The sequence below is a fragment of the Fulmarus glacialis genome, unplaced genomic scaffold (assembly GCF_000690835.1).
Source record: "Fulmarus glacialis isolate BGI_N327 unplaced genomic scaffold, ASM69083v1 scaffold21154, whole genome shotgun sequence".
Classification (NCBI taxonomy): Eukaryota; Metazoa; Chordata; class Aves; order Procellariiformes; family Procellariidae; genus Fulmarus; species Fulmarus glacialis.
In genome coordinates this window covers 7,695-28,837 of record NW_009207680.1, presented here as the reverse complement: position 1 = coordinate 28,837, position 21,143 = coordinate 7,695, and the positions used below count along the sequence as shown (strand labels likewise).

Sequence of the window (21,143 nt, the reverse complement as noted above, 5' to 3'; positions counted from 1 at the left end):
GGTCACCGGTCAGCCTGCTCGGAGCACGGCACGGGATTGGACATACATCGACATGCATGGTTAAAATCATTAAAAAGGGGCTATGTAACTAACAGGAGCTGGGAGCAGCAGGGACAGGGACGTGCTGCAGCATGGGCCCAGTGCGGAGCTGGGATGGTGCTAGCCAAGGAGGAGAGGTGCCAGAGCCTGGCCGAGGAAGGCGGGAAGAAACCACTTTTCTAGCAAGGAAAACCACGGAGTCGAGTGAGAGATGGGGCGAGCGCTGCCGCTGCCAGGCCCCATCCTGACCCCCATAATAAGGAGCACGCGGGGAGGCTCTGGGCGAAGGGGTGATAGGAGCAGCGCCGAGATGTACGATACCTTTTCCCACCAAACCCAGTGGCAGGGGGGAAGGTTGCTCCCCCTGCAAGGAGGATCGCTGCAGGGCAGAGCTGGGGGGGGGCACAGGAAAGGCACGTGAGGATCAGCCGAGCTCCAGCCCCGCAGACGTGAGCCCTGGTCCTGCAGCACGGGGTGCTGACGGCTCCCCGAAAGCCTTCGGGGGAGAGGAACCATGACCTACTCTGCCCCACGGTGGATAGACCCGGGGCTGTGGCCCAATTCCCCCCACCCCTCAAATTATCCCCCAGCTCTGACGGACTCAATAGAGTTTGTCATAGGAAAAGCCCAAGGTCTAGAAGCAACCTGGCTTAAAATACTTAAAATCAAGGGCAGAAGGGAGCAGCCACCCACTTTGGAGTCAAGCTCTGCAGGGAGGGGGCAGAGGGCTAACGCAGGCAGGGGACATCCCTGCTCTGTCCCTCCGGCTGGGGGGGGGTGGCTCAGCACCTCAGGCAGGGCTCAGCACCCGCACCGCGGGGCTGGCTTAGTGTTTGATGGGTGTTGTAGTGTTGCTGTGCCACAGCATCCCTCCCCTGAGCCCCCGGGAGCGGGGAGAGCCGGGGTCCTGCATCAGTGTTGGGCTGTAGGGAGGCTGGGCATCCACGGGGAGAGGGGTAGTGTTCAATGGGGTGGGGGGAGTCGAAGGTCTTGCCCCTCGGTGAGGCTGGGGGCTGCTTTGCCCCCTGCCACTGGGCCATGCGTCTCCCCGCGCTGATGCTCAGTGTGAAGGACGCATCCTGGCTCTCCCACCTGGCTCATCCGGATGCTTGACCCAAAGGAAAGACAAAAACTGGACAGGGAGAAGCCAGCGACAAATCATACAGCTGGGGAGGACCGGGCAGGGCGCACAAAGTACCGAAGTTCAAGCACCAGAAGGACAAAAAAAAAAAAAGAAAATAACCAAATTCACAGGGGTGGGGGCCATTTGACCCTTCTGGCTTGTTCCCTGGTGGCAATCTCGCCCCGAGGTGACACAGAGATAACACGGCCCTGCCGCCGGAGAGGGCCAGTGTCAGGATGGAGGTGGAATGGAGGCTCGGCCCCATGCGAGCGGAGAGGGGACAGGAGCGATGCCGTTTCACTGAGGTAGCGGAACCAGCACTTCCACATAGTTGAGGGGGAAGAAGCCCGACTGGCCGTTGATCATGCCCTCGTACCAGTTTTCATCGATCTGGTTGGTCAGGGTGATGATGTCGCCTTCCTTGAAGCCCAGCTCGCCGTCGTTTTCAGGTTCGAAGTCGTAGAGAGCCTTGCAGCAGGGCTGGTCCAGGGGGGCTGCGTGGAGAGGTGGAAGGGGGAGAGGTGAGCTGGACCCCCTGCACACCCCCTTCCTCAAGCTCCCGGCTCTGCCGATGCCAGGGATTCCTGACGCTCACACTAGCAGACACCAGATCCGGACACAGTGTGGGATCATCAGCTCTGCCAGAGCCGGGGCTTGCACTACTAGTTTCACAACCTGGCTGCCCTGCCCAGGAGAAGCTGGCCCTTCACTTTGCTCCCAGGATGGTAAAGCATTAATTCAGTGGCTAGTGAGTTTAGCTCACTAGGTTCCTCTGCCATCTCGCTGTAACCACGTCCTTTGTGAGCTTCTCCTAAAGCAGACTTCCACCTCCAGCACCCTGTGCTGCCTGTTCCTGCCCAGACTTCCCCTGCTCTAAGCTAAACTCCTACCTAAATTAGATTAGAAAAGCCACATTATTCCTCCAGAGACCAGAGAAGCTGCCGTGCAGTTCACCAGTTAGTCAACAATGGGGTTAGACATCAGTACGTGGTGAAGGAGGACCCCGGGGGACCCTTTAGAGAGGTCACCCCAAGCCTGAGGGTGATGGGAGGGAGAGGACTGAGACTGCCTCCCTGGGCAGAGGGGTTCAAATCAATTAGCAGCTCGGTGATGCATGTGAGGCCCCCCCCAAAAAAAATGGGGAGAAAACCAAAGTCTCTTTCCTGCATCTCAGCTCCATGACTTAAGCATCAGCCCTCTTGTCTGCAAAGGGGATATTTTTATAGCAGGGAAAGCTGCTGCTTGCTCTGTCTATGCACTAACGTTTTGGGATGGGCAGGCACTCAGCTTTGCAGCTGTAGAGATCCTACTGAAAAGGGACCGAGCTAATACAGACCACTGGGGTGGGGTCTGCAGGGCCCCCGTTCTCCTCCCTGTTGCTCTAGAGCCTGCAGAGCTCTGTGCTAGAGCTCGTCCAACCAGGGCAGGGGGAATGGCAGGAATGGCAGCCAGCACATCTGGTCTGCTGAACATCCACAGTAAGAAAGGACCCAACATTAGAAAAGAACTCAGAAAACACCAAAAGCGGCAGCCAAGCAGGTTCATGTTTTTGAGACAACTTCCCAAAATACCAGGCTGGTCCCACCACCACAGCACTTCCCCTGCATGAGGCTCCTCAAGTCCTCCTGCCCCGTTACTGCACCACCATGAGCTTTCCCCACCGCAATGCCTCTGAGCCACAGACCCAGCCTGGCCTCGAGAAAAGAACTCAGAAAACACCAAAAGCGGCAGCCAAGCAGGTTCATGTTTTTGAGACAACTTCCCAAAATACCAGGCTGGTCCCACCACCACAGCACTTCCCCTGCATGAGGCTCCTCAAGTCCTCCTGCCCCGTTACTGCACCACCATGAGCTTTCCCCACCGCAATGCCTCTGAGCCACAGACCCAGCCTGGCCTCGGGACCCCAACAGGACCCCCCCGGGTCCCTTCAGCTCAGCAGGAACACTGGCCTGCAGACCTCATGGCCACAACCCATTCGAGGCTCCTCGCTGCCCAGCTGGGGCCACAAAACCCGCTCAGCGTGCCTAGGCTCCACCCGCTCCCCCCAGCCTTCAGCAGTGGGGTACAGCGGGGCAGCATGAGCGGGAGTGGGAGAGATCCAAGCTGGGTGCTTGTAATGAGAATGGGTAATCCTCGAGATGTCTGATACCTCGTGGAAGAGGATCTGATCCCTGTGGCCTCACGCAGGACATGCCTGCGTGATGATAGCTGCCACAACTCCTCCGGGTGAGCAAAGGCCCTAGCTTTGGGGTGGTAAATACCAATATAGTGTGGCTGTTTTAACTTGGGGCTTAGCTCAAGGCTTAGCTCAGCTTAGCTTAGCTGGACTGTTCTGCTGGCCAGGCTCAGCACGGAGGTATTAGCGGCTCCAAGCGCAGTGTCACGGAAGGAGGAGCAAGGAGGGATGGGGAGAGGTGGTCGCACATCATGCAGTGCGGAGGGAGGAAACTCACGGATACTCCTGACGGAGGCCCGGGACGGCTTGTCGGATCGGAAAGAGGAGGAAGCTGCTTCCAAACAAAAAGAGACATGCTTAAAACAACATGAACTGGAGAGAGGGAAAGGCAGGGCCCAAAGGGAGGATCTGTTAGGAGAAACAGGGCAGCCCACATGCTGTGTTAGAAACCCGCCTGCCTCGCCGGGACCAGGGAGGGATGAATGCAGCATGATGGAAGATGGGGAGTGAGTGAGAGATACTTCATTTTTCCTGTCTGCCACTGCTGGCACTGACTGGGTACTACAGGCGAATGTCCCGGGCTGGAGACCCCGCTGGGACGTCCCCAAAGCCAATATAATGAACACTGCTGGGCCCCAAGAGAAAACAGCCCAAGTCTAGAGGCATTTCTGATATTTTCAGAGCCAGTGCAGGCACATCCAGCACACCAGAAACATCATTTCCAAGCAGAGTAGCTCCTTTCCATCCCCAGGAGGCTGCTCCAGAGGCACCTGTGTGCACACAGAGGACAACTTTACCTGAGACTTTGGGGGTAGGATTGCAAGAGAAGCCCCCGTTAGATTGGTCAGTGTCTCCAAAGTCATATGTCTCCCTGGGTTTGGGCTTGTATTCCCGCTTGGGACGTGAGGAGGCCTCCCTCATTCTGGAAAAAGGAAAAGAAATGTGGATAAATTGAAATATGAAACAGAATATGAGGAGATCAACATGATATTTATTCTCCTTGGTGGCTACGCAGGGGAGCAAATTGGTTTGTAGACAAGAATCTGCACAACCCTCTGTGCTGGGGCATTTTGAAGATGGATCTTGCCCAGGGTTGGGACCTGGCCCTTAGGGCCACATGCCCCAGGCTTTGCTACAGAGGTGTCCTAAGTAATTCAGGCCAGCAGAGGACACTCGTGCTGCAGTTCGAAAGCTCACACTTGGCAGGATCCTCCCAGCTCTTCTTAATTCAAACCAGACACAGGATCCACTCAGCAGTTTCTTCTAGGAGGAAAGAACAGCAGAGCAGCATCGCCAAATCGCCCCGAGAAGCGGAGAGGCTGCCCTGGCTCTGTCCAAGCCACCCTGCGCCAGGCTGAGGAAGGCATGTCGCCGGCTCTGCAGGGAAGTCCCAGATACAACAAAGCCACCTCTCCTTCCTTGGCCAGGGTTTGGGGAGATGCTTGCTCATGGAATAACGACTGTGCAAGTCACGGCAGTCAAGTGAACCAGCTCGCTCAGTATTTCAACAGCAGCTCTGTGTTTCTTGGCACCTCAGCAGCAACCGCACATTCCCCAGGGCTGCTGCGGAGGTCAGGCACTCGAGGAGGGGCAGGGAGAGCAGCAAGACCAGGCAGCTCCGCGGCTCTCCCTGCTCCTGCGTGCCAGACACCCATCTGCCTTTCGCCAACAGGCTCACGTGGCTCAACGCTGCAGAGCACACGCGGCAGTGCCACATCTGCAGCAGGGTCTACCAGGAAACTGCCTTGTAAACAGAAGGGAGAGCTGGAAAATGAGGAGTCTGGTAGGGGGGCTCGCAGATGCCTGCCTTTAAGGAGGTGATCTAAGTGCTCTTCCACTGGCCTGTGGCCACCATGTCATCCCCACCATGCTGCATTCACTTTCTGGTCTTCAGAGCAACTGGGAACCCTTGACACGGACCCTGCTGGGCCACAACCATGGCCAACCTCCAGGTATCCTCCTTATCCACAACTGGAGCTAATGGCACAAAGACTCTAGGCTAGGTGGTTCCAGGTGACACAGGGTGACAGGCATGTCCAGCTTGGGACATCTGAACTGTCTGCTCCATCAGCACGATGCAACTTCTGACTTGACCCTGGATCTGGCCAAAAGGCACTTCTTGGGGGACACTCCCACGCTCAACGCCCGCAGTGCAAAGAGCCGTGAGCCCTGGCAATCCCTCCCCAGAAAGAGGGATTTCACCCTCCTTCTCCGCCCCTGCCAAATTCAACTCCAGCCTCCCTGGGAGCAGCACACTGATTCAGGCAGGGCTCAGCCCAGCAGAGACCAGCTGCCCATGCCGCAAGCACAGAGCTTTGTTTCAGATGTCAGAAGGTGCCCGTCATTGAAAGCGGGTTGTGCAGCTGGCATCGCTCCCCTCCAACCTGGAGGAAGTTTGGACTGAAGCTCTAGTGATCGCAAGAAGCAGCTTTAACACCAGGGGATAGATTTAGAGGGAGAGTCAGGTATTTACAGACAAGTACCATAGGGACAGCTTGTGGCTGTGAAAACTGAGAGTGCCTACAGCACCCTGGGACTCACCTGCGTTTGAGTTTTTCCGCAAGCTCGTCCAGGATCTGCACTGCCTGCCTGTGGTAGTCCAGCTGGGCATCTACCAAGGCTGAGAGCTGGCTCACCTGCTCGATCTGCAAGAATCACACCAAGGTGGGATGAACGGCTCTCCCCAGCTGACACGGGACTCCTGCATTGCACGTGGGGGCTGAGACCGTACTGGGGAACGTGTGCGAAGGGCAACTTCCCCGGGGAGATGAGGAGAGGGTTTGGGATTTCGGACACCAGAGGTCAGGCACTGGCCGAGACTCAGAGGACACCTCCTACCATTCTCCGGGCTTCGCTAGCTGTTCAAATCCTTCTCAAGTAAGCTGCATTACTTGCCCAAACTTACTCCCACCAGCACACTGAGAAGAGACCTGGTTTGGTACAAGCCACAGCCTCTCCTCTGGCCAAGAGCTGGATCAGGAAGAGAGGCTACAGAAAGAATAAGAGGCCTGCCAAGCCACGTGCTGGGCATTCAGATCTGGGTATTCAGAGAGCAAAACCACACTTGCAAAAGAAAGAGTGATATTAGTGTCTAACTTCTGTGTCCCTTGAGAGATCACACCCTCGTGTACACAGAAACCCGCAACCCACCCGGCAGCTCTCAGCCCGGGGCAGAGGAGCCGGCGCTCGGCACTCCCCCCATGCACTCACATCAGTTTCTAGGAGGTTATGCATACTGGTCTCCGCTACTTCCTTGGACTCTTCAAATTTCTCCATGGCCTGTCGAAGTTCCTCATCGGGGATTTTGCCCTGTCGTTTCTTCTTGTAGTCAAAGTCCAAGCGTCTGCCTTCCAGCTTCTTGAGATGGTGCTGGGAAGAGGACAGTTATGAACAGTAAAGGAAAAGAAGGAAAAGCCAGAGACTGGGAGCCGCCAAGCTCTCCTGCTGGGAAGGCAGCTCTAGTTACAGGCCAAGATCATTCGCCTCAGAAACCCGATCTTGGAGCACACGCTTCTGTGGCTCCCACCTTTGTTCAGACTCCAGAGACGCTCCGGGACGCGAGAGCTGCAAGGCAGGGCTGCTGCGAGGTGTCAGGGAGGAGCGGACCATCCAAACTCAGTTTGGCAGAGGATTACTGCAGTGGCTGCGGCGGGCTTTTTACTAAGAAACAACCCTCAACAAATTGCAACGGTGATATGATTTCACTCTCTTCCAGCTGAGAGCTGGAGGAAAACACTGCAGGGAGCAGCCTGGGTCTGTTCCCCATGCAAGCCTTTCGGGAAGATGAAGAGTTGGCCTGCTACTTTCACCTCCCCGGGAGCGACAGAGATCTCTGGAGACCAGGAATTGGGATGCAGGTTCTGGGCATTGCATCCCCTTAGGCATGGCTGTTTAAACTAGCAGTAGCAGCAGCGGTGCTGAGCAGGGAGGAAATACTAGTGAATCTGGAGAGAGAAAGCACGCACAGTGCAGGGGAACAGACCCAACACCTATGCGAGTCCTTGGTTCCCACTGTGACAGAGCAAGCGGTTACATGCACCAATAGCCAGGGGAGGCCAGAAACTTGAGGAGGGAAAAACATCGTAGTGTTTACCTGGATCTCTTTCAGGTCTTTGTCACACAGATTCTGGAGGGGATCAATAAAATTTTGTTTGACTTCAATATCCAGCGAGTCCTTCACTTCAGCCAACCGCTTCATAGATTCGCCAGCATCAAGAAGCGCATCGCCTTCGAGTGAGAAAAGGAAGGGAAGAGAAAGGGAGAAGGGGCCAGCCAGTTAAACAGAGACGAAGTCTGTGGCGGCTGCATGCAGAGCCATTCTGCCAAGGCACCCAGCATGTGCAAGCTCCGTCCCCCATCCAACGCGCCCACATTTCTATCTGGAGCAAATCTCCAAGCCTGGCATGGAGCGAGCGGTGCCTGGTGTGAGAGCAGGCAATTGCCTGTTGGTACTGACTCCGCACAAGACACTTCACTAACATGCTTCAGTTTTTTCCTCTGAAAAACAGGAACAATCTCTACCAACTACACAGAGGAAGGAAAAGGTAAAAATATTTTGAAAAGCAGTATTTTTAAACTCCCTGTTTAAAACTCCAGGGAGTTGCTGAGCTGCTAATTGGCCATGCAGTGCTCTAACCTTGCTCTGCTCCTTGGCCACTGCTGGTCACCGGGGCAAAAGCGCGTTCACTCTGATTCAGCCTGGCCATCCTTTTGTTCAGACAGTTTTAAGCCCAGAGCGCTCTGACCAACTTTTCAAGTTTCCCCAGATGCTGGCAGCAAACCTGCAGCCTTTTATTAATTTTAGACACTAACCTCTAGCGGGCCAACCTTATCCATTCTCCTCCCCTCTGAATCGGAGAGCTCAAAGTCGCTTACTGAAACGTATTTAGTTTCCTGCTTTTCTAAGGCTCCTGCCACAATGACAGCTAAGCCAGACAGACTTGCAGCAAAGCATTTTTAGTCTTGGCTTTTTGTTCCAGTGGAAACTATTTATAGATTAAATTATTCCTGTGCAGCTTTGGCAAACCAACCGTTTCAGCACTACATTAGCACAGGAGAATATACAAGTGAAATAGAGGGTAAAGTGAAAATGTCACTCTACTGTCCAGCTGGAAAAATAAATATACAAGACGAGTTATTTCAATTGTGATAACTCTAGATAACCTGTCCTAGGGAAGGATGCAGTACTAACATAGAAATTTATCAAGTTAAGTGTTCCTTTAAAGAGCGGCTATTAAAGGAAATCAGGTTTGGTGTGTTCTTCTAAAAACCTCCTTCCCCCTTGCTCTCTGTAACAACTCCGGTTCCTGCAAGCCAAGAGAGATGCAGGGCTCGGAGTTGGCCAAAGACACTCTCGAGACTCCTCTGTCACTCCCATAAAGTAGCCAGAGTTTTTAATTTTCCTGAGGCAAGAAGGCTCCTCCCTGCGCTGGAAGCCATCAGACAGCTGTGTACTGTACCAGGTCTGTGACGTGCGCAGGCTGATGTTCTAGTGGATTAAAATTGATGTCACCGAAAGGCTTCACCCTCCCTCCTCCCTGCGCTGGAAGCCATCAGACAGCTGTGTACTGTACCAGGTCTGTGACGTGCGCAGGCTGATGTTCTAGTGGATTAAAATTGATGTCACCAAAAGGCTTCACCCTCCCTCCTCCCTGCAAGTCACACGTGGTTACAAGAAATAGCCATGCAAAAAGATTTCTTGGCTGCAGCCTCCCTTTAGCAGAGCTCTAGCTGGAAACTGCACCGTAAAACTTCGCATCTCGCTCAATCAAGTTTCCACGTCACCATTTTTCAGTTTAGAAGCAAGGAAGCATTTTTTCCTACATGTAAATTTATCTCAGTGTTTAATAAGAAAGCATTAAGAGGTGGTTTTGCACATAATGCCATGGATTGGGATCCAGGACACATGGGCTCTGCTCACCCCTTCCCTGCCACCCCGGGTGGAAGCCTTTGAACCTCTTTTAAGAGCCCCCAGCACTGTTAGGTGACACAAAGGGTCCCACAGCCCTTCCAGAATTTAGAATAACAGCTTGGAAATGTGGCAGCAGCCTTTGCCATCTCATCCACACACTCCTAGGGGGAGCTGGCCCGATGGGACACTCACCGAAGTTGGAGTCCTCGCCCAGCTCCTTGCCGTATCGGATCATGCTCTCCCCCAGCAGCCCTTCCGACTGTGGGTAGCCGGGGTTCTTCACCTGCCCACGGATCTTCGACATCGTGTTGAGCATGGTTAGCTTGGCTCTGGAAGCTGGCACAGAAACAGCCACAGCCGTGTTTGCAATTACTTGGACTTGCCAGCAGCTGCTGGCTACTGCCAACTTTTTTTTTTTTTAAAGCTACACCCAAAGCCAAAAAGCCCTATTGTCTTCATCTACCAGAAATATAATTCGCTACGCAAAGAGAAGTTTCTTTTCCAAGACAGCAAGCAAAAATAGTACCCCACAGTTCGCCAGTGAAGGCCAAAGGAGTTTCCCCAGCCCTCCCATAGTCCCTGGAGTGCTCTCTGGATGAGCTGGCTGGAAGCATGCAGGACAGCAGGCTCCAGAGGCGATGCCTACAGAGCCAGCCACCCCTTCCCAGCCCAGAGACACCACTTTTTCTGGACATCCAAAGAAAAATGAGTCCCTTTCAGGGCCTCTCTAGGTCCAAGGCGAAAGATGTGTCTGTTCTTTCACTGTCCAACAGCAACAGCAGCATCCTACAGCCCAGGAACACAGCCCAGGACAAGAGGGGTATCAGGATCTTCACCTGAGTCGCAAAGTACCAGCGAGCCAAGAGCCAGACCCCGCTAGCTCAGCCAGGACGGCCACACGTACAAGATGACACAGCACACCTCTGGTCAAGGGAGGCAGCGTGCCTGATCTCAAACGTGGGCTGGTGACCAACATCTCAGGGCCAAAAAAGTTCTCTCTGATGTCTCTCTGCCCCCTCTGCCTCTTTACCTGGAAAACTGGGGGGCAGAGGGAAGGGGACGGGGAAGGGCCAGGGACTCACCTGGGTTCGGCTGGAGGTACTCTATTGTTCTGGTCAATACTTCTGTAACCGCCTTGCTGGTCAGGTCCACTTTCTGTAGGAAAGACAAGATGACCCAGCAGCAGTGAAGTTCAGCTCAGGGCTTTGGCAAGGTCACAGAGGAGTTAGATGGGCTATTTTAGAGATTTCTTTTGTTCCCTACTCACTTTTTCCATCTCCTTGAAGTCATCATCAAGCTTGGTCCCCTCAGCTCCTCCAACTTTCTCGCTGACCAGCTGCAGAAAAAGAACAAGGGAGGAGGAATCAGGCATGGTAGTAGCTGACTTCTTAAAGCTCCTTATATCTCATGCAGTAAGTCCCTGGGATAGAAAGGGAAGAGGGGTGGTCCAGACAGCATCTGCAAGAGAACGGAGGTGGCAGGGACAGCCCAAAGCACATCAAAAAGATGTGGCTCTTTGTTAACACTGCCCCACTAAATATCCAAGCATCTACCACCCTCCCAAAGCATGGCTCAGTCAGGATATTCCTTACCCAAAGGAAGCTACACAGCTCCTTAAATAACACCACACGGCTCCAACTCCAACGCTTGCTGGAAAAAGCAAGCAGCAGAATCGTCTCTCGACTCCGTTTTGAGCCAAGGCTTCAGTTTCACACACAGCAAAATGCAAGTAAAAAGGGAATGAACACACTCTGCTCACAGCAGCCAGCACAAGAACAGAGTCTGGAGAGACCTCTCAAAGCCCTAAACCATCGCTCCTAGGGGAAATGCTGGAGGAGCTCAGGATCTGGAGCACAGGGGTTTTGAATTTTCTGTAAGCAGAGGATATAGAGATCTGCAGAAGCTACAGTAAAGTTTTCAAATCCATTTATCAAAGCGTCTCTGATGCCTGTTCTAAAACTAGTGAAAAGGTGAGATGTTTGACAAGCTGTAAAGACAGGGCTGCTTTTGGCTATTCGTGTGAAGGCCTTATCAGCTTTCTTCTACGTATCACTTGGTCTAAGAAGAGACACCTGCTCCATAAACCTTACCATTCAACTGGCTGAGCAGAAAGATAGTAAGTGCCTTATTAAATCCACCTAAAAGTGTCCTTCCCTGCAGCCCAAACGGAGAGGAACGTTTCCTTCCCAGACCCATGCCAGTGTGGCAAGGCAAGCGGCAGTGCCTGGGGATGCAGGACATAGGGATCAGCCAATATTAGTGATTATCTTGCCCCAAACTGGTCCAAATGGACAGCAAATTACTTACACAGACATCAAAAGCGGTCCAGGAAAAAGCACTGATTCCCAAGTGCTTGATGCCTGCCGCAGGACATTGCCAGGATTTCTCATGTTTGTAGTCAAAACTCCAGTTCTGCACGAACAATACAGGTTTGTTTACTTCAACATCAAATACTTGATTTTATCAAGTCTTTCTTCCTCTGGAACCTTCTTGCTCCCAGGGGGATTCAAAATGGTTCCTTACTTTTTTGAGGAAAAGGGAGGGGGGAAAAAAGCCTTTAGGTAATCACCCAGTTTCAAAAGCACAAGGAGACACCACACCAGCCCTTGTACCTACCAAGCAGTGCTCAGCCCCCAGAAAACAAGCTACCAAGCAGGACATGCAGAAGAAACGCTTATTATTACAAAGAAGATGATCTTCAGCGTTTCAGCAAAATGCCATTGCCAGACCCCAAAAAGATAACGCGCATATTCAAAGACTGTCGGTATGCCGAGCGCCCAGCTCTGGTGCTGAGCACAAACATGGTTGCTCAGAGCACAGCCACAGCTGGTAAACTTCTCGCATCTCTGTGGGGAGACATCAGCAACTGTTCAACGCTGCCGAGGCAGCGCAGACATTGCGGAGGAGAGGCTGGGGAGCACGGAGAGCTCTTCTAATCGACCGCTCAGCACGGAGCCGCGCAGCATCAATCACTGCAGGGCCAAAACGAGGGGTTCAACGAGGCTGACAAACAAGGCAAGAGCCTCTCGGGGCCTCACTGCACCAGGGGAAGCCTTTTTTCCTCTTTCGGAGGAAGCACAGTTCAGCAGAGGACCCAAGATGCCAGACAGAGGGTAGTTCACCCTTGACATTTAGACACTGGGGGAAAGGAAAGGGTTGCTGCTTTCCTGGTTCACCCAGCTCAGCTCTGGATTTCATTCTCCTGCTTAACATGCAGATAAGGTCTTCACAGGTCCACAAGACCCAGCAAGAGCGTGCCAGGATGGCCCAGCCCTGCACCCTGCCATGCCGTGTCGTGTCCAGCAAGCACACGGAAGAGGCTCGAAGGGATATTATCTCCCCATAGCTGCCTGCAGATAGGCAACCAATCTGAGCACGATTTCTTGCTTTTTTTGGATGCCTGCTCTGTGCTTGGGGTGCCAGCACACCCTGGCAAGCTGGGTCGGAGGTGGGGAGGTGCACGTTCCTCTCCAGACACACCAAGTCTAGAAAAAATCCCCACGAAGCAGTTACTCTGCCTGCCAGGGCAAGATCAGCAGAGCAAAGCTTGCTCCCAGCTGCCATCGCCTGTCCCCTGCCAGAAGTCCCACAGCCTCCGCGGCCAGAAAGGGGCATGGATCGCTTTCGCAAAGGTGGCACCTCCGGAAACCTCCTTTACTCGTTAATACACCTGGGAAGGGTGCAATTTTCCCAAGCAATTCCATTCCCACTTTTCTCCACCCACCCACGGATCTGCAGCCCAGAAAGCTGCAAATAAGCCCTCTGGCAGGGAGCTCTGCTGTAATCAGGGACTGCATGCCATGTCAAAGGCATTGATCACCACAGTGATTTTGGAGGCTTAACACCCTCCCAGAGAGCCAAGAGATGTGAAGGAGGGAAAAAACCCCTCACTTGCAGACTAATTTAATCCTCCTTTTGACGTCCAAGAAATGCTACTGGTGCCCTGCTGTGAAGGAATAATAAGATTGAGGTTCTCTCCCTGCTGGCTCTAATTAAACTGGGAGGCTTCATCATGGGAGGAAAGAAGGAGGGACTACATGCCATCCGCAGCAGCTCCATCCCTATCCCCACGCTCCCAAATCTGTCAGGCAGGAAGACAAACTAATGCAGATTCCCCCACAGCACTAGCCAAGACACGAGCCAGGAGAAGCCCTTGCTGGCTCCTTGTTTAACCTAGAGCTTCACGACGTGACTGGGAGCCAAGTTTCCAAGTGCCACATCGTGCATCTCATCGTGCTGCCTGCAAAGAGCTTGCGAAGGCTGGCAAGTAGGCGGCTGACTTTCTCAGGGAAGCATTAAATTCACCAGGAAGCTCGCCCTTTGCTTGCAGGATGGGCAAGGAAGGAAGCACCCACATGTGGCTTGTAGCATCCAGCTTGGCCCAAATAAACCATAAGATGGTCGGTGAAATGCTGCTGGTGCACATCCCAGCACAGCTGCCCCTAGGGAGCAGCTACGGGGCTTTTTTAAGGATATGGTGACAATTCTTCTGCACTTTTATTTCTTGAACAGCCAAGAGAAGACTAGGGACATGTCTGTCTTCCCCTGCTTGGCGACCTAACCACTCAGGAATGCTGCAACCAGACGATGTGAAGCCAGGGAAGGGACTGGCAAGGCAAGACATGGAAATCCTTAACCAAATCCAGTGGCCCAAATACTCTCTTGCAGGCTTATGTTGAAGCGCATCAGCTGGCTCAGTGTGAAAGATGAGAACAAGTCTATACTCTCTGGTTTCTTTAATCTCCAGCCCTGCCAGGATGGGACAGATACTAAAAGGCTAAACCTGAAACAAGCCCTGCCGCAGCTCAGAGAGACGAGCAAGGCGCAGTGACAGAGCAAAAGCCCTCAGCTGTGCTGCCACAGCAGCCGAAGCCAAATGCTTCCTAGAGCAAATATTAGCACAAGGCAATACAGTTGGGCGTCACGGCCCAGCGAGATAAAATTGCTTCAAAACAGGATGGCTGTTTTCCTGGCACCCCAACCAAACGACGCTGCAGCGTGGAGGAAGAGGGCCGAAGCAGACAGTGCACGCAAACTCCAACAGAGAAGCCAGGAATCAATCCCTCGCTTCCCATCCATGTTTAATTGAAAGGATACTGGCAGTTAAAATATGCCCTAGATAGCTCTGACCCGAGATCAGAGAGTAGGGAGGTGCATTCAGTTCAAGTCTGGAGCAGGGCTCCTGCGCCGTGCCGGGGTGCAGCGGCTCTCACCCCAGCACAGTATCCAGCCTGCTTCATCTGCAGAACTAATCCAGAGGGATGAGATACGGCCACTTCTTGCCACCGACGGGCTGCTCCCGACCAGTTTTGCAGTTTCTGCAGTCTCATTTTAAAGAGCATCAACTCACGGGGGCTTCCATCGGTTTCCTTCGCACGGGCGTGGGAATACGAACAATATCCGACTTCCCCTCGCTGTTCAAAACCCACCGAAGGGCTGCACGTGGTGGAAGATCTTTGGAAATGAAAGACCTATTGTTTAAACTAACTACTGTGGCAGGAGGTTGGCTATGGGGAGAGGCAGGAATGGTATGTGTACACAGAGGGGGAAGAAAGGCGTGATGAAGAGGGCTTCTCTTTTACAGCTGGGAGTGGGAGAGAAACAAGGGAGGGCTGTGCAGCCACTCCCAACTTACAATGCAAAATCCACACACCTCTCCTCAAAACCAACCATTCCTTCATCTCATCTGCTCAACTGCTGCTCAGCTCCAGGACAGGCAGTAAATAAAGAAACCTGAGAGTCCATCCCTTGCTATACTGCATTTGACACCTGCACACGAACCAGATGAATCACACAGACAGGTATCAGTCATCTGCTGCCCACACCATCACCGAAACCTAAACAGATCCCAAAGGCCTGGAGAAGGACCCTGACACACCCGCTCCCACCCGAAAGCTGCATTTCCCTCGTTGCTGGCTGCAGCATCATCTCCATTAACATTCCTGCCCAGAGCTGTGCCCAGCACATTTTGCCATGTGGCAGGTGTGTTTGGCCAGGATATGCCTGGATATATTTAAGAGCACAGAAGATAAGGAGAGGTTTTGTGAGCAGTAGATGAGGCTGTTCCCCAAGAGGAGATGGGCAGTCCCAGCTCGGAGCAATGGGATGGGCTGTTCCGCACCGTGGCCTTGCTGCGTCGCTCCCAGGAGCTGCTGTTGGCAGAGGTGTGAAAGATACATAGAAAAAAAGAAAAGAGAGATTTTTGTACAGCATCATCAGCAAAATTCATGACAAATTGAGAGGGAAAAAGCCATCAGCCAAAGTTCCCCCAGCCAAAGAACGCCTGCAAGGCACCTCGAAACCCGGAGGAGGGCAGATTTGCAGCAAATCCCACCCTGAAGTCCTCATCTGCCCAACCCACGGATGTGGGAGCCATAAGTTGATGTCATTTTCTGCTAATAAGCAGCTTTCCCATGGGACTTTACATACCTGATTTTGATATTCTGCTCTTTAGCCTCTAGATACTTTAAAATGGGAAATTATCCCTAACTCGCTCAGCCTCAAAGAAGCAAAACACACTAAAAGAAACAGAAAAACTGTTTTGTTTTTAAAAACTTGCTTTCTTTTTCCATAGCAAACAGTCAGCCCTATTTATAACACATCAAACATACGGCATCCTTGCGTTCAAAGCAGTTGCCTACAGTAGAATGAAAACCTTATCCCTCCAAATGCTGGCGTATCAAAGCCTTCCTCTTCCTACCCACCACCCTCCGCCTCTCAACAGAAAGTTCCCTTCGAGAAATAAAAAACCCCACAGACGAGCAAACAGACAAGCAGCTCTACCCTGGCTCCCTTCATCAGGAAAGAGCAAGTCCAGTGGAAAAAGCCAGCCTACAAAATAATTTAAAAAGGTGCTGTAAATGTTTTGAACCCCAGATGAATAGGGCTTGAGTACAACACGACAGCGTGGTAGAGACACATAGAAGAAGCAATTAAGGAAAACCAGGGCTAACTGGGATCACTAGTGCCCAGTTTCAGTCGTGCCCAGTGGCACAGATCTATGGGCTGCTCCATAAAAGCTAAATAAAGCCATCGCTCCAATTCAGCAAGGCGTGACTCCCTGGCATTAAGTGTAATTTTCTGTCATCTTCACCAGTACCTTTATCATCACAGGGTAAGAGGCAGCTGGGAGGTCACAGCTCCACGGAGCCAACGTGACAATTTACTCTGTTGCTGCATGTATATTTAAGCTTTAAAATAGATGGGTAGTAAATGGGTTTAGTCACTTGGCTGCAGTCAGTGGGGCTTGGCAATGGCAGGGCTGCAGAGCCCCAAAAAAGCCTCCTCGAAACACACTCCGTTTCTAACAGCGTGCCTGGGAGAGGCAGGAGCTCAGTGGTGCTGGAGTCCAGCTACAGCGCCTGGAAAACACCCAGAAGGTCCTCCCCGAGCACCCCACACGTCTCTGCCACCGCAGAGGCTCCTGGCAGAACCAGCTTGTACTGGGAGGTGTCTCAAGGCCAATGGCAATCCCCCGCAGATGTCTGAGCTCTGATGTGCTGCCTGTCTGCACCAATACAAAGTGTCTCATTAAAAGTTAATTGTCACCTAGTGTAATCCTTGGAAACAAGGCAAGACTGGAAGGTGCTGGTCCGACAGCAGACACCAGTTGGGATCCAGAGCATGCGTACATCGTGTCGAGGCCTCAACATCTCGAGTACATCTCCAGCTCCCGGCCACAAAGGGAGCGAGCACACGGGGCTGGGAACTGGGAAGAGGCGACCAGCCAGATCCCGTGGAGCAGTGGCAGCTGATGCAAACCCACCGAGAGCTTTAACACTGCGCACACACCTTTCCTCCCCAGCCAGCCTGCAGTTCTGTCTGTTCACGTTAGCTTTGTAGATTTCACTGCATTCTGCCTCCTTAGAGGCTTTTAAGCTTTTTTTTTTTTTTAATTAAAAATGGAAGGCATCCTTTCTTAAGGAAGGACGCTGCTGAGAGGCATCAGACACCCCAGTTTAAGGAGAGATCGGCACGCCCACAGCAAAGCGCACGCTAATCTGAGCAACTTCTGACCTACTTTAAGGAGAAGAAAACAGATCTAAGCGTTTATTGTGTGGAACAGGGAATGAACAATTACCACTAGCCTTGTCACGAAGAGGAATGCATGTTCCCTAGCAGATCCCCATGCTCCGAACAGCTGGGGGATTGGAGGCACCCAGCAGCTCCATGGTCCTCGCAAGGCTGAGCACTGTTGCACCCACTGGACTTTCTCACCCCATAAGTTGCCACTCTAAGGAGAGAAGACTGACAAGTGCTAGAAGAGGAAAGAATATGAGAGGAAGCGATTTGCCTACTGTCAAGAGCAGGTTAGCAGCAGAGCTAAAAACAGAAGGTGGATGTGACTCGGCAGACACTGTCTCACCATTTCTCACATCCCCGCTGGGCTGCGGGGCAAAGCAGAGAAAGAGTAACAGCAGCCAAAGCTCTCGCCCTCCCTCCCCTCCGAGCAAGACACTGCTGCTGGCTCCTAATGTCCGTCCTACCATTGATCCAACCTGTCTTGGGGCACCTCGCTGCTCCACCGGCCACCTAAGTCGTCTAATCTCCCTGCTAAATACTGTTATCCAACTCTCAAATCTCCTCCTGAACTTTCTTTCCCTTATTTTTCCTGTTCCCATCTTTCATGAAGAGAGCCAGTCCCGTCTGAGACTCGCCACCCAAGCACCAGCGATGTACTCGTGCAAAGGCACACAGAGTGTGCTCTGCTGCCTCCAGACACGTGCACCGGGAAAACGTGTCTAGAAACAAACCCAGCTTTCCACCCCCACACCATCTGAGATGGGATCTAGCCACTCTCCACCCAACGCCGGAGGAATTGCCTCGATTTTGAGCAGGAAGGTCAGCCCAGAACAATGAAGAGCTCCTTCCCTTCCCTCCCGACACGGCAGAAAGCCTTCAAAGTGACCTCAGCTTGTAATCTTATCATATAGAAACCGCAAAGAAAGAGCTGCTGCATGCAAAGACAGCTTTCTAGGGAGCCACCTGTCAAATCACCTACTCAAAGCACTATTGAATGACTCATCTCCATGCAGCAGATGGGCTCAGAGGAATGAGGACAGCATGAAATTAAAAATGTAACTTAAGCAGCAGCCAGCAGGTCACACTTGCAGAGCTCGGGCTAGAGAAGGGCATACATATGCACTGCAATGCAGCCGCTCCCCGTTTGCTGGGGGGGATTCATCCTTTCCTTGTCTGTAGCATGACAGTATTTAAAATCCTGGTTGTGATCCCTGTTTATGAGGCTCTACGCTCATGTCGGTGCTCTCCAAGCCAACTCTTCCAGCAGGAGAAAGACGGTGCCTCCTTCCCTCCCCGAGCAGAAGCCGACAGCTCGGCTTACCCTGGCTAACGTCGAGCCAGGGACGAGCCAGCCTGCTGAAAGAGCACAACGCTGCCTTAAAAGCAGACTCACCCCAGAGGAGAAAGGTTTCAGCTCTCACTGCGGGGAGACGCTTGAAATGTTCTTGCTGCAGGGAAGGGGGCACCTCCCAACAGTCAGCAACAGCCATTTGCATCATAGATATTTTCTCCTATGATTAGTTACTTCTTGCATGCTCTGCACTGAATGAGACATAATTTCTATTCAGCTGGGGGAAAAAAAAAAATTAGGTCAAGTTAACAGGGAAAACAAAAACACGTAAGGAAAAAAGCTCTCTCCCCCGGCACTGCCCTTCTCCTCGCTCACTTGCAGTAACTACAGCAATTCAGAGGAAGTCCACTAAACTGAGGGGAAACGTGGAATATTTGCCTTGCATCCAGATTTCCTGCCCAACTTTGAGCTTTAGTGAATCACGGCCTGACTTCTGCAAAGCTGCTGAGCCATCATTCCTCAGCAACTCCACCCGACCTTTGCAGACCCAGGGGAAAAAGACAAGCGGCTCCTCGCATTTGAGGCTTGGAGCCGCTCATTAGATGTGATATAAAAGTACAAAGCACTAGAAGTGCCTCCTAGTAATTGCAATCATCAGTTTCCTCTTCTGCAAAGCTTCAATGACAAATTGAGGCAGAGCACCCAGCAGTCCTGTCCTTCAGTCAGCATACCGAGAATCAGCCCCAGCTGTCTGCCTGCCGCTCCTAGGGATTTCACAAAAAGCAAAGGGGGAAAAAAAAAAAAGGAACAGGAGGGCTTATGACACCTGTACGTCCCTGGGGAAAACACCACAGCCACAGGACAGCTTGCAAAAAAGCAGCAGACGGGATTTCTGCTCCCCATGCAAACCAAGACAGATGAAAAAACACCTCCCTGGGGTGCATGACACTAAGTGGCATCACCCAGAGAAAAATCTTGAAGAGCAACAGAGCCGAAAGACTATCAAGGAACTGGGAAGGAGGCAGAACCACCTCCAGATCTGCAGGGTGACAAGAGCAAGCCGGGCTGATGGGACACGTAGAGCAATTACCTAAAAAGTTTAGTCATGGCTGCATTCAGTTTTGGGTGGCAGACAGCATTAATGAGTTCAGGGAAGAGTGAAGGTGACTTCCCAGGCACGTTTACAGACAAAAGGGAGATCAAAAAAAGATGCTTAGCTCAGGCAGGAGCTCAGCTCCATGAAAGGGAAGGCAAAAACCTCTCTTCCTGGCTTGGAGGGGTCAGAGGGAGCCCCATGCAGAGCATGTTTAACACAGGCAGCGTTGGCCAAGTGAAAACTCCAGCACAGACCTAGCGATATCTCAGTGTACACAAACATCAAAGAGGGAGAAAAATAATTGAGAACACTATAAACATGCGTTTTCCTCATTAATTTGAATACTAGGAAAAGCTCAGTGGCTATCAGACCAGGGCACAGCATCCTAAGGAAAAGGAGAGTGGGAACGAGTGAACAGATGTCTGTAAGACCGCCGGGAGCAATCTGGCAATGGCGTGCTGGACCGGATCAAACTCCTGCTCCTGCACCAGTTCCTCCAAGAGCTCTGCACAGGGGCCTTCCCCACATCCAGGTACTCTGTCATGCTTCCAGCCCATGCAAGATGATGCATCATTTTTCTTACTGTGCATCATTAACACTTGCTAATACTCATTTCAGAATGGTTTAAATGTGAAAAAATCCCTCCCAGTGCTTTGCAGTTTGCTTTTACTTTGCGGATTACACTATCGATACATCACTATTGCCTTTCTGCCCTGCAGCCAGAGCAATAGGTGTACCAGAAATTCCGGTAGATAACATTTAGATTATGTTATCCCTGTCAAGCACAAAAGTGGAGACTCCCTTGGTCTTTAAAATTCATCCAATACAATTAGGAGGATCTTTACTATGAGAATAGCTACAACAACATCTGGCGCTCCAGATTTGTGCCTGCTCAGTGCCCCCTAAGTCCACCCAGAAGCATGTGCACGGACACACGTCAAAACCAAACAAGATGTTTTCTAAATGCTCCACCATGGAGCTATACAGTGAAGAAAACCAGGGGGAAAAAAACCAAACCCTTTTGGCAAGAACAGCACCTTCTTACTCAGTGGATTTGCTTTGTATGTAGAAAATTGTTCAACATTTTTCTGCCTGTTTTCATCATGAAGGTGGCAAGATTAAGTTTAAATATATCTAGTCCTGTTAAGCCAAAACAAATTTGTTCAAGAAAGTGTTAACAAATTATCATTGATTAATAAAGTCTGGGCCAACAAGAAGATACAGCCTGGTTTTCAAGCTCCAGGATGAATTATGAAGCATTTTCTCAATTAGAAAAAGCCCTTTAAAGCTTTAATCATGCAAATTTTATCTTCTGTCTGAAAGACAGAATTTCATTATGGAGATGCGTTTAACTTTTTTTTTTTTTGAGCAGAAAAGCAATCTAATTAGTGACAGTAGCATGAACTTCATTAATAGCCAGTTAAAACGAGATACGAAGATTCTAAAATTCCCAGCAGCTTCAAAAGAAAAAAAGACTAGTTCTAT

General features: G+C 51.7%; 1 protein-coding gene across 2 annotated transcripts; it reads right to left on the bottom strand.

The window, feature by feature from the left end:
• Window positions 1-1,255: 1,255 nt before the first annotated feature.
• Window positions 1,256-11,614, bottom strand: SH3GL1 (SH3-domain GRB2-like 1). 2 transcript variants are annotated; one of them, XM_009576222.1, is made up of 10 exons: window positions 11,553-11,614; window positions 10,517-10,585; window positions 10,332-10,404; window positions 9,442-9,585; window positions 7,432-7,565; window positions 6,549-6,707; window positions 5,880-5,983; window positions 4,136-4,260; window positions 3,616-3,669; window positions 1,256-1,656 (listed from the first exon to the last, which is right to left on the bottom strand). In XM_009576222.1, exons 2-10 carry the CDS (start codon window positions 10,523-10,525, stop codon window positions 1,460-1,462), a joined length of 999 nt encoding a protein of 332 aa, XP_009574517.1. In that variant the 5' UTR covers window positions 10,526-10,585; window positions 11,553-11,614; the 3' UTR covers window positions 1,256-1,459. The 2 variants fall into 2 exon arrangements, with proteins under 2 accessions (XP_009574517.1, XP_009574518.1); XM_009576223.1 differs by lacking the exon at window positions 3,616-3,669 and having other exon boundaries at window positions 1,304-1,656.
• Between the last annotated feature and the right edge of the window lie 9,529 nt (window positions 11,615-21,143).

Coding starts and splice junctions, on each gene's coding strand:
- SH3GL1 (XM_009576222.1), bottom strand. Junction 6,708..7,431: donor AAGACCTGAAAGAGATCCAG/GTAAACACTACG, acceptor TCCTCTTCCCAG/CACCATCTCAAGAAGCTGGA. Junction 5,984..6,548: donor ATAACCTCCTAGAAACTGAT/GTGAGTGCATGG, acceptor TGATTCTTGCAG/ATCGAGCAGGTGAGCCAGCT.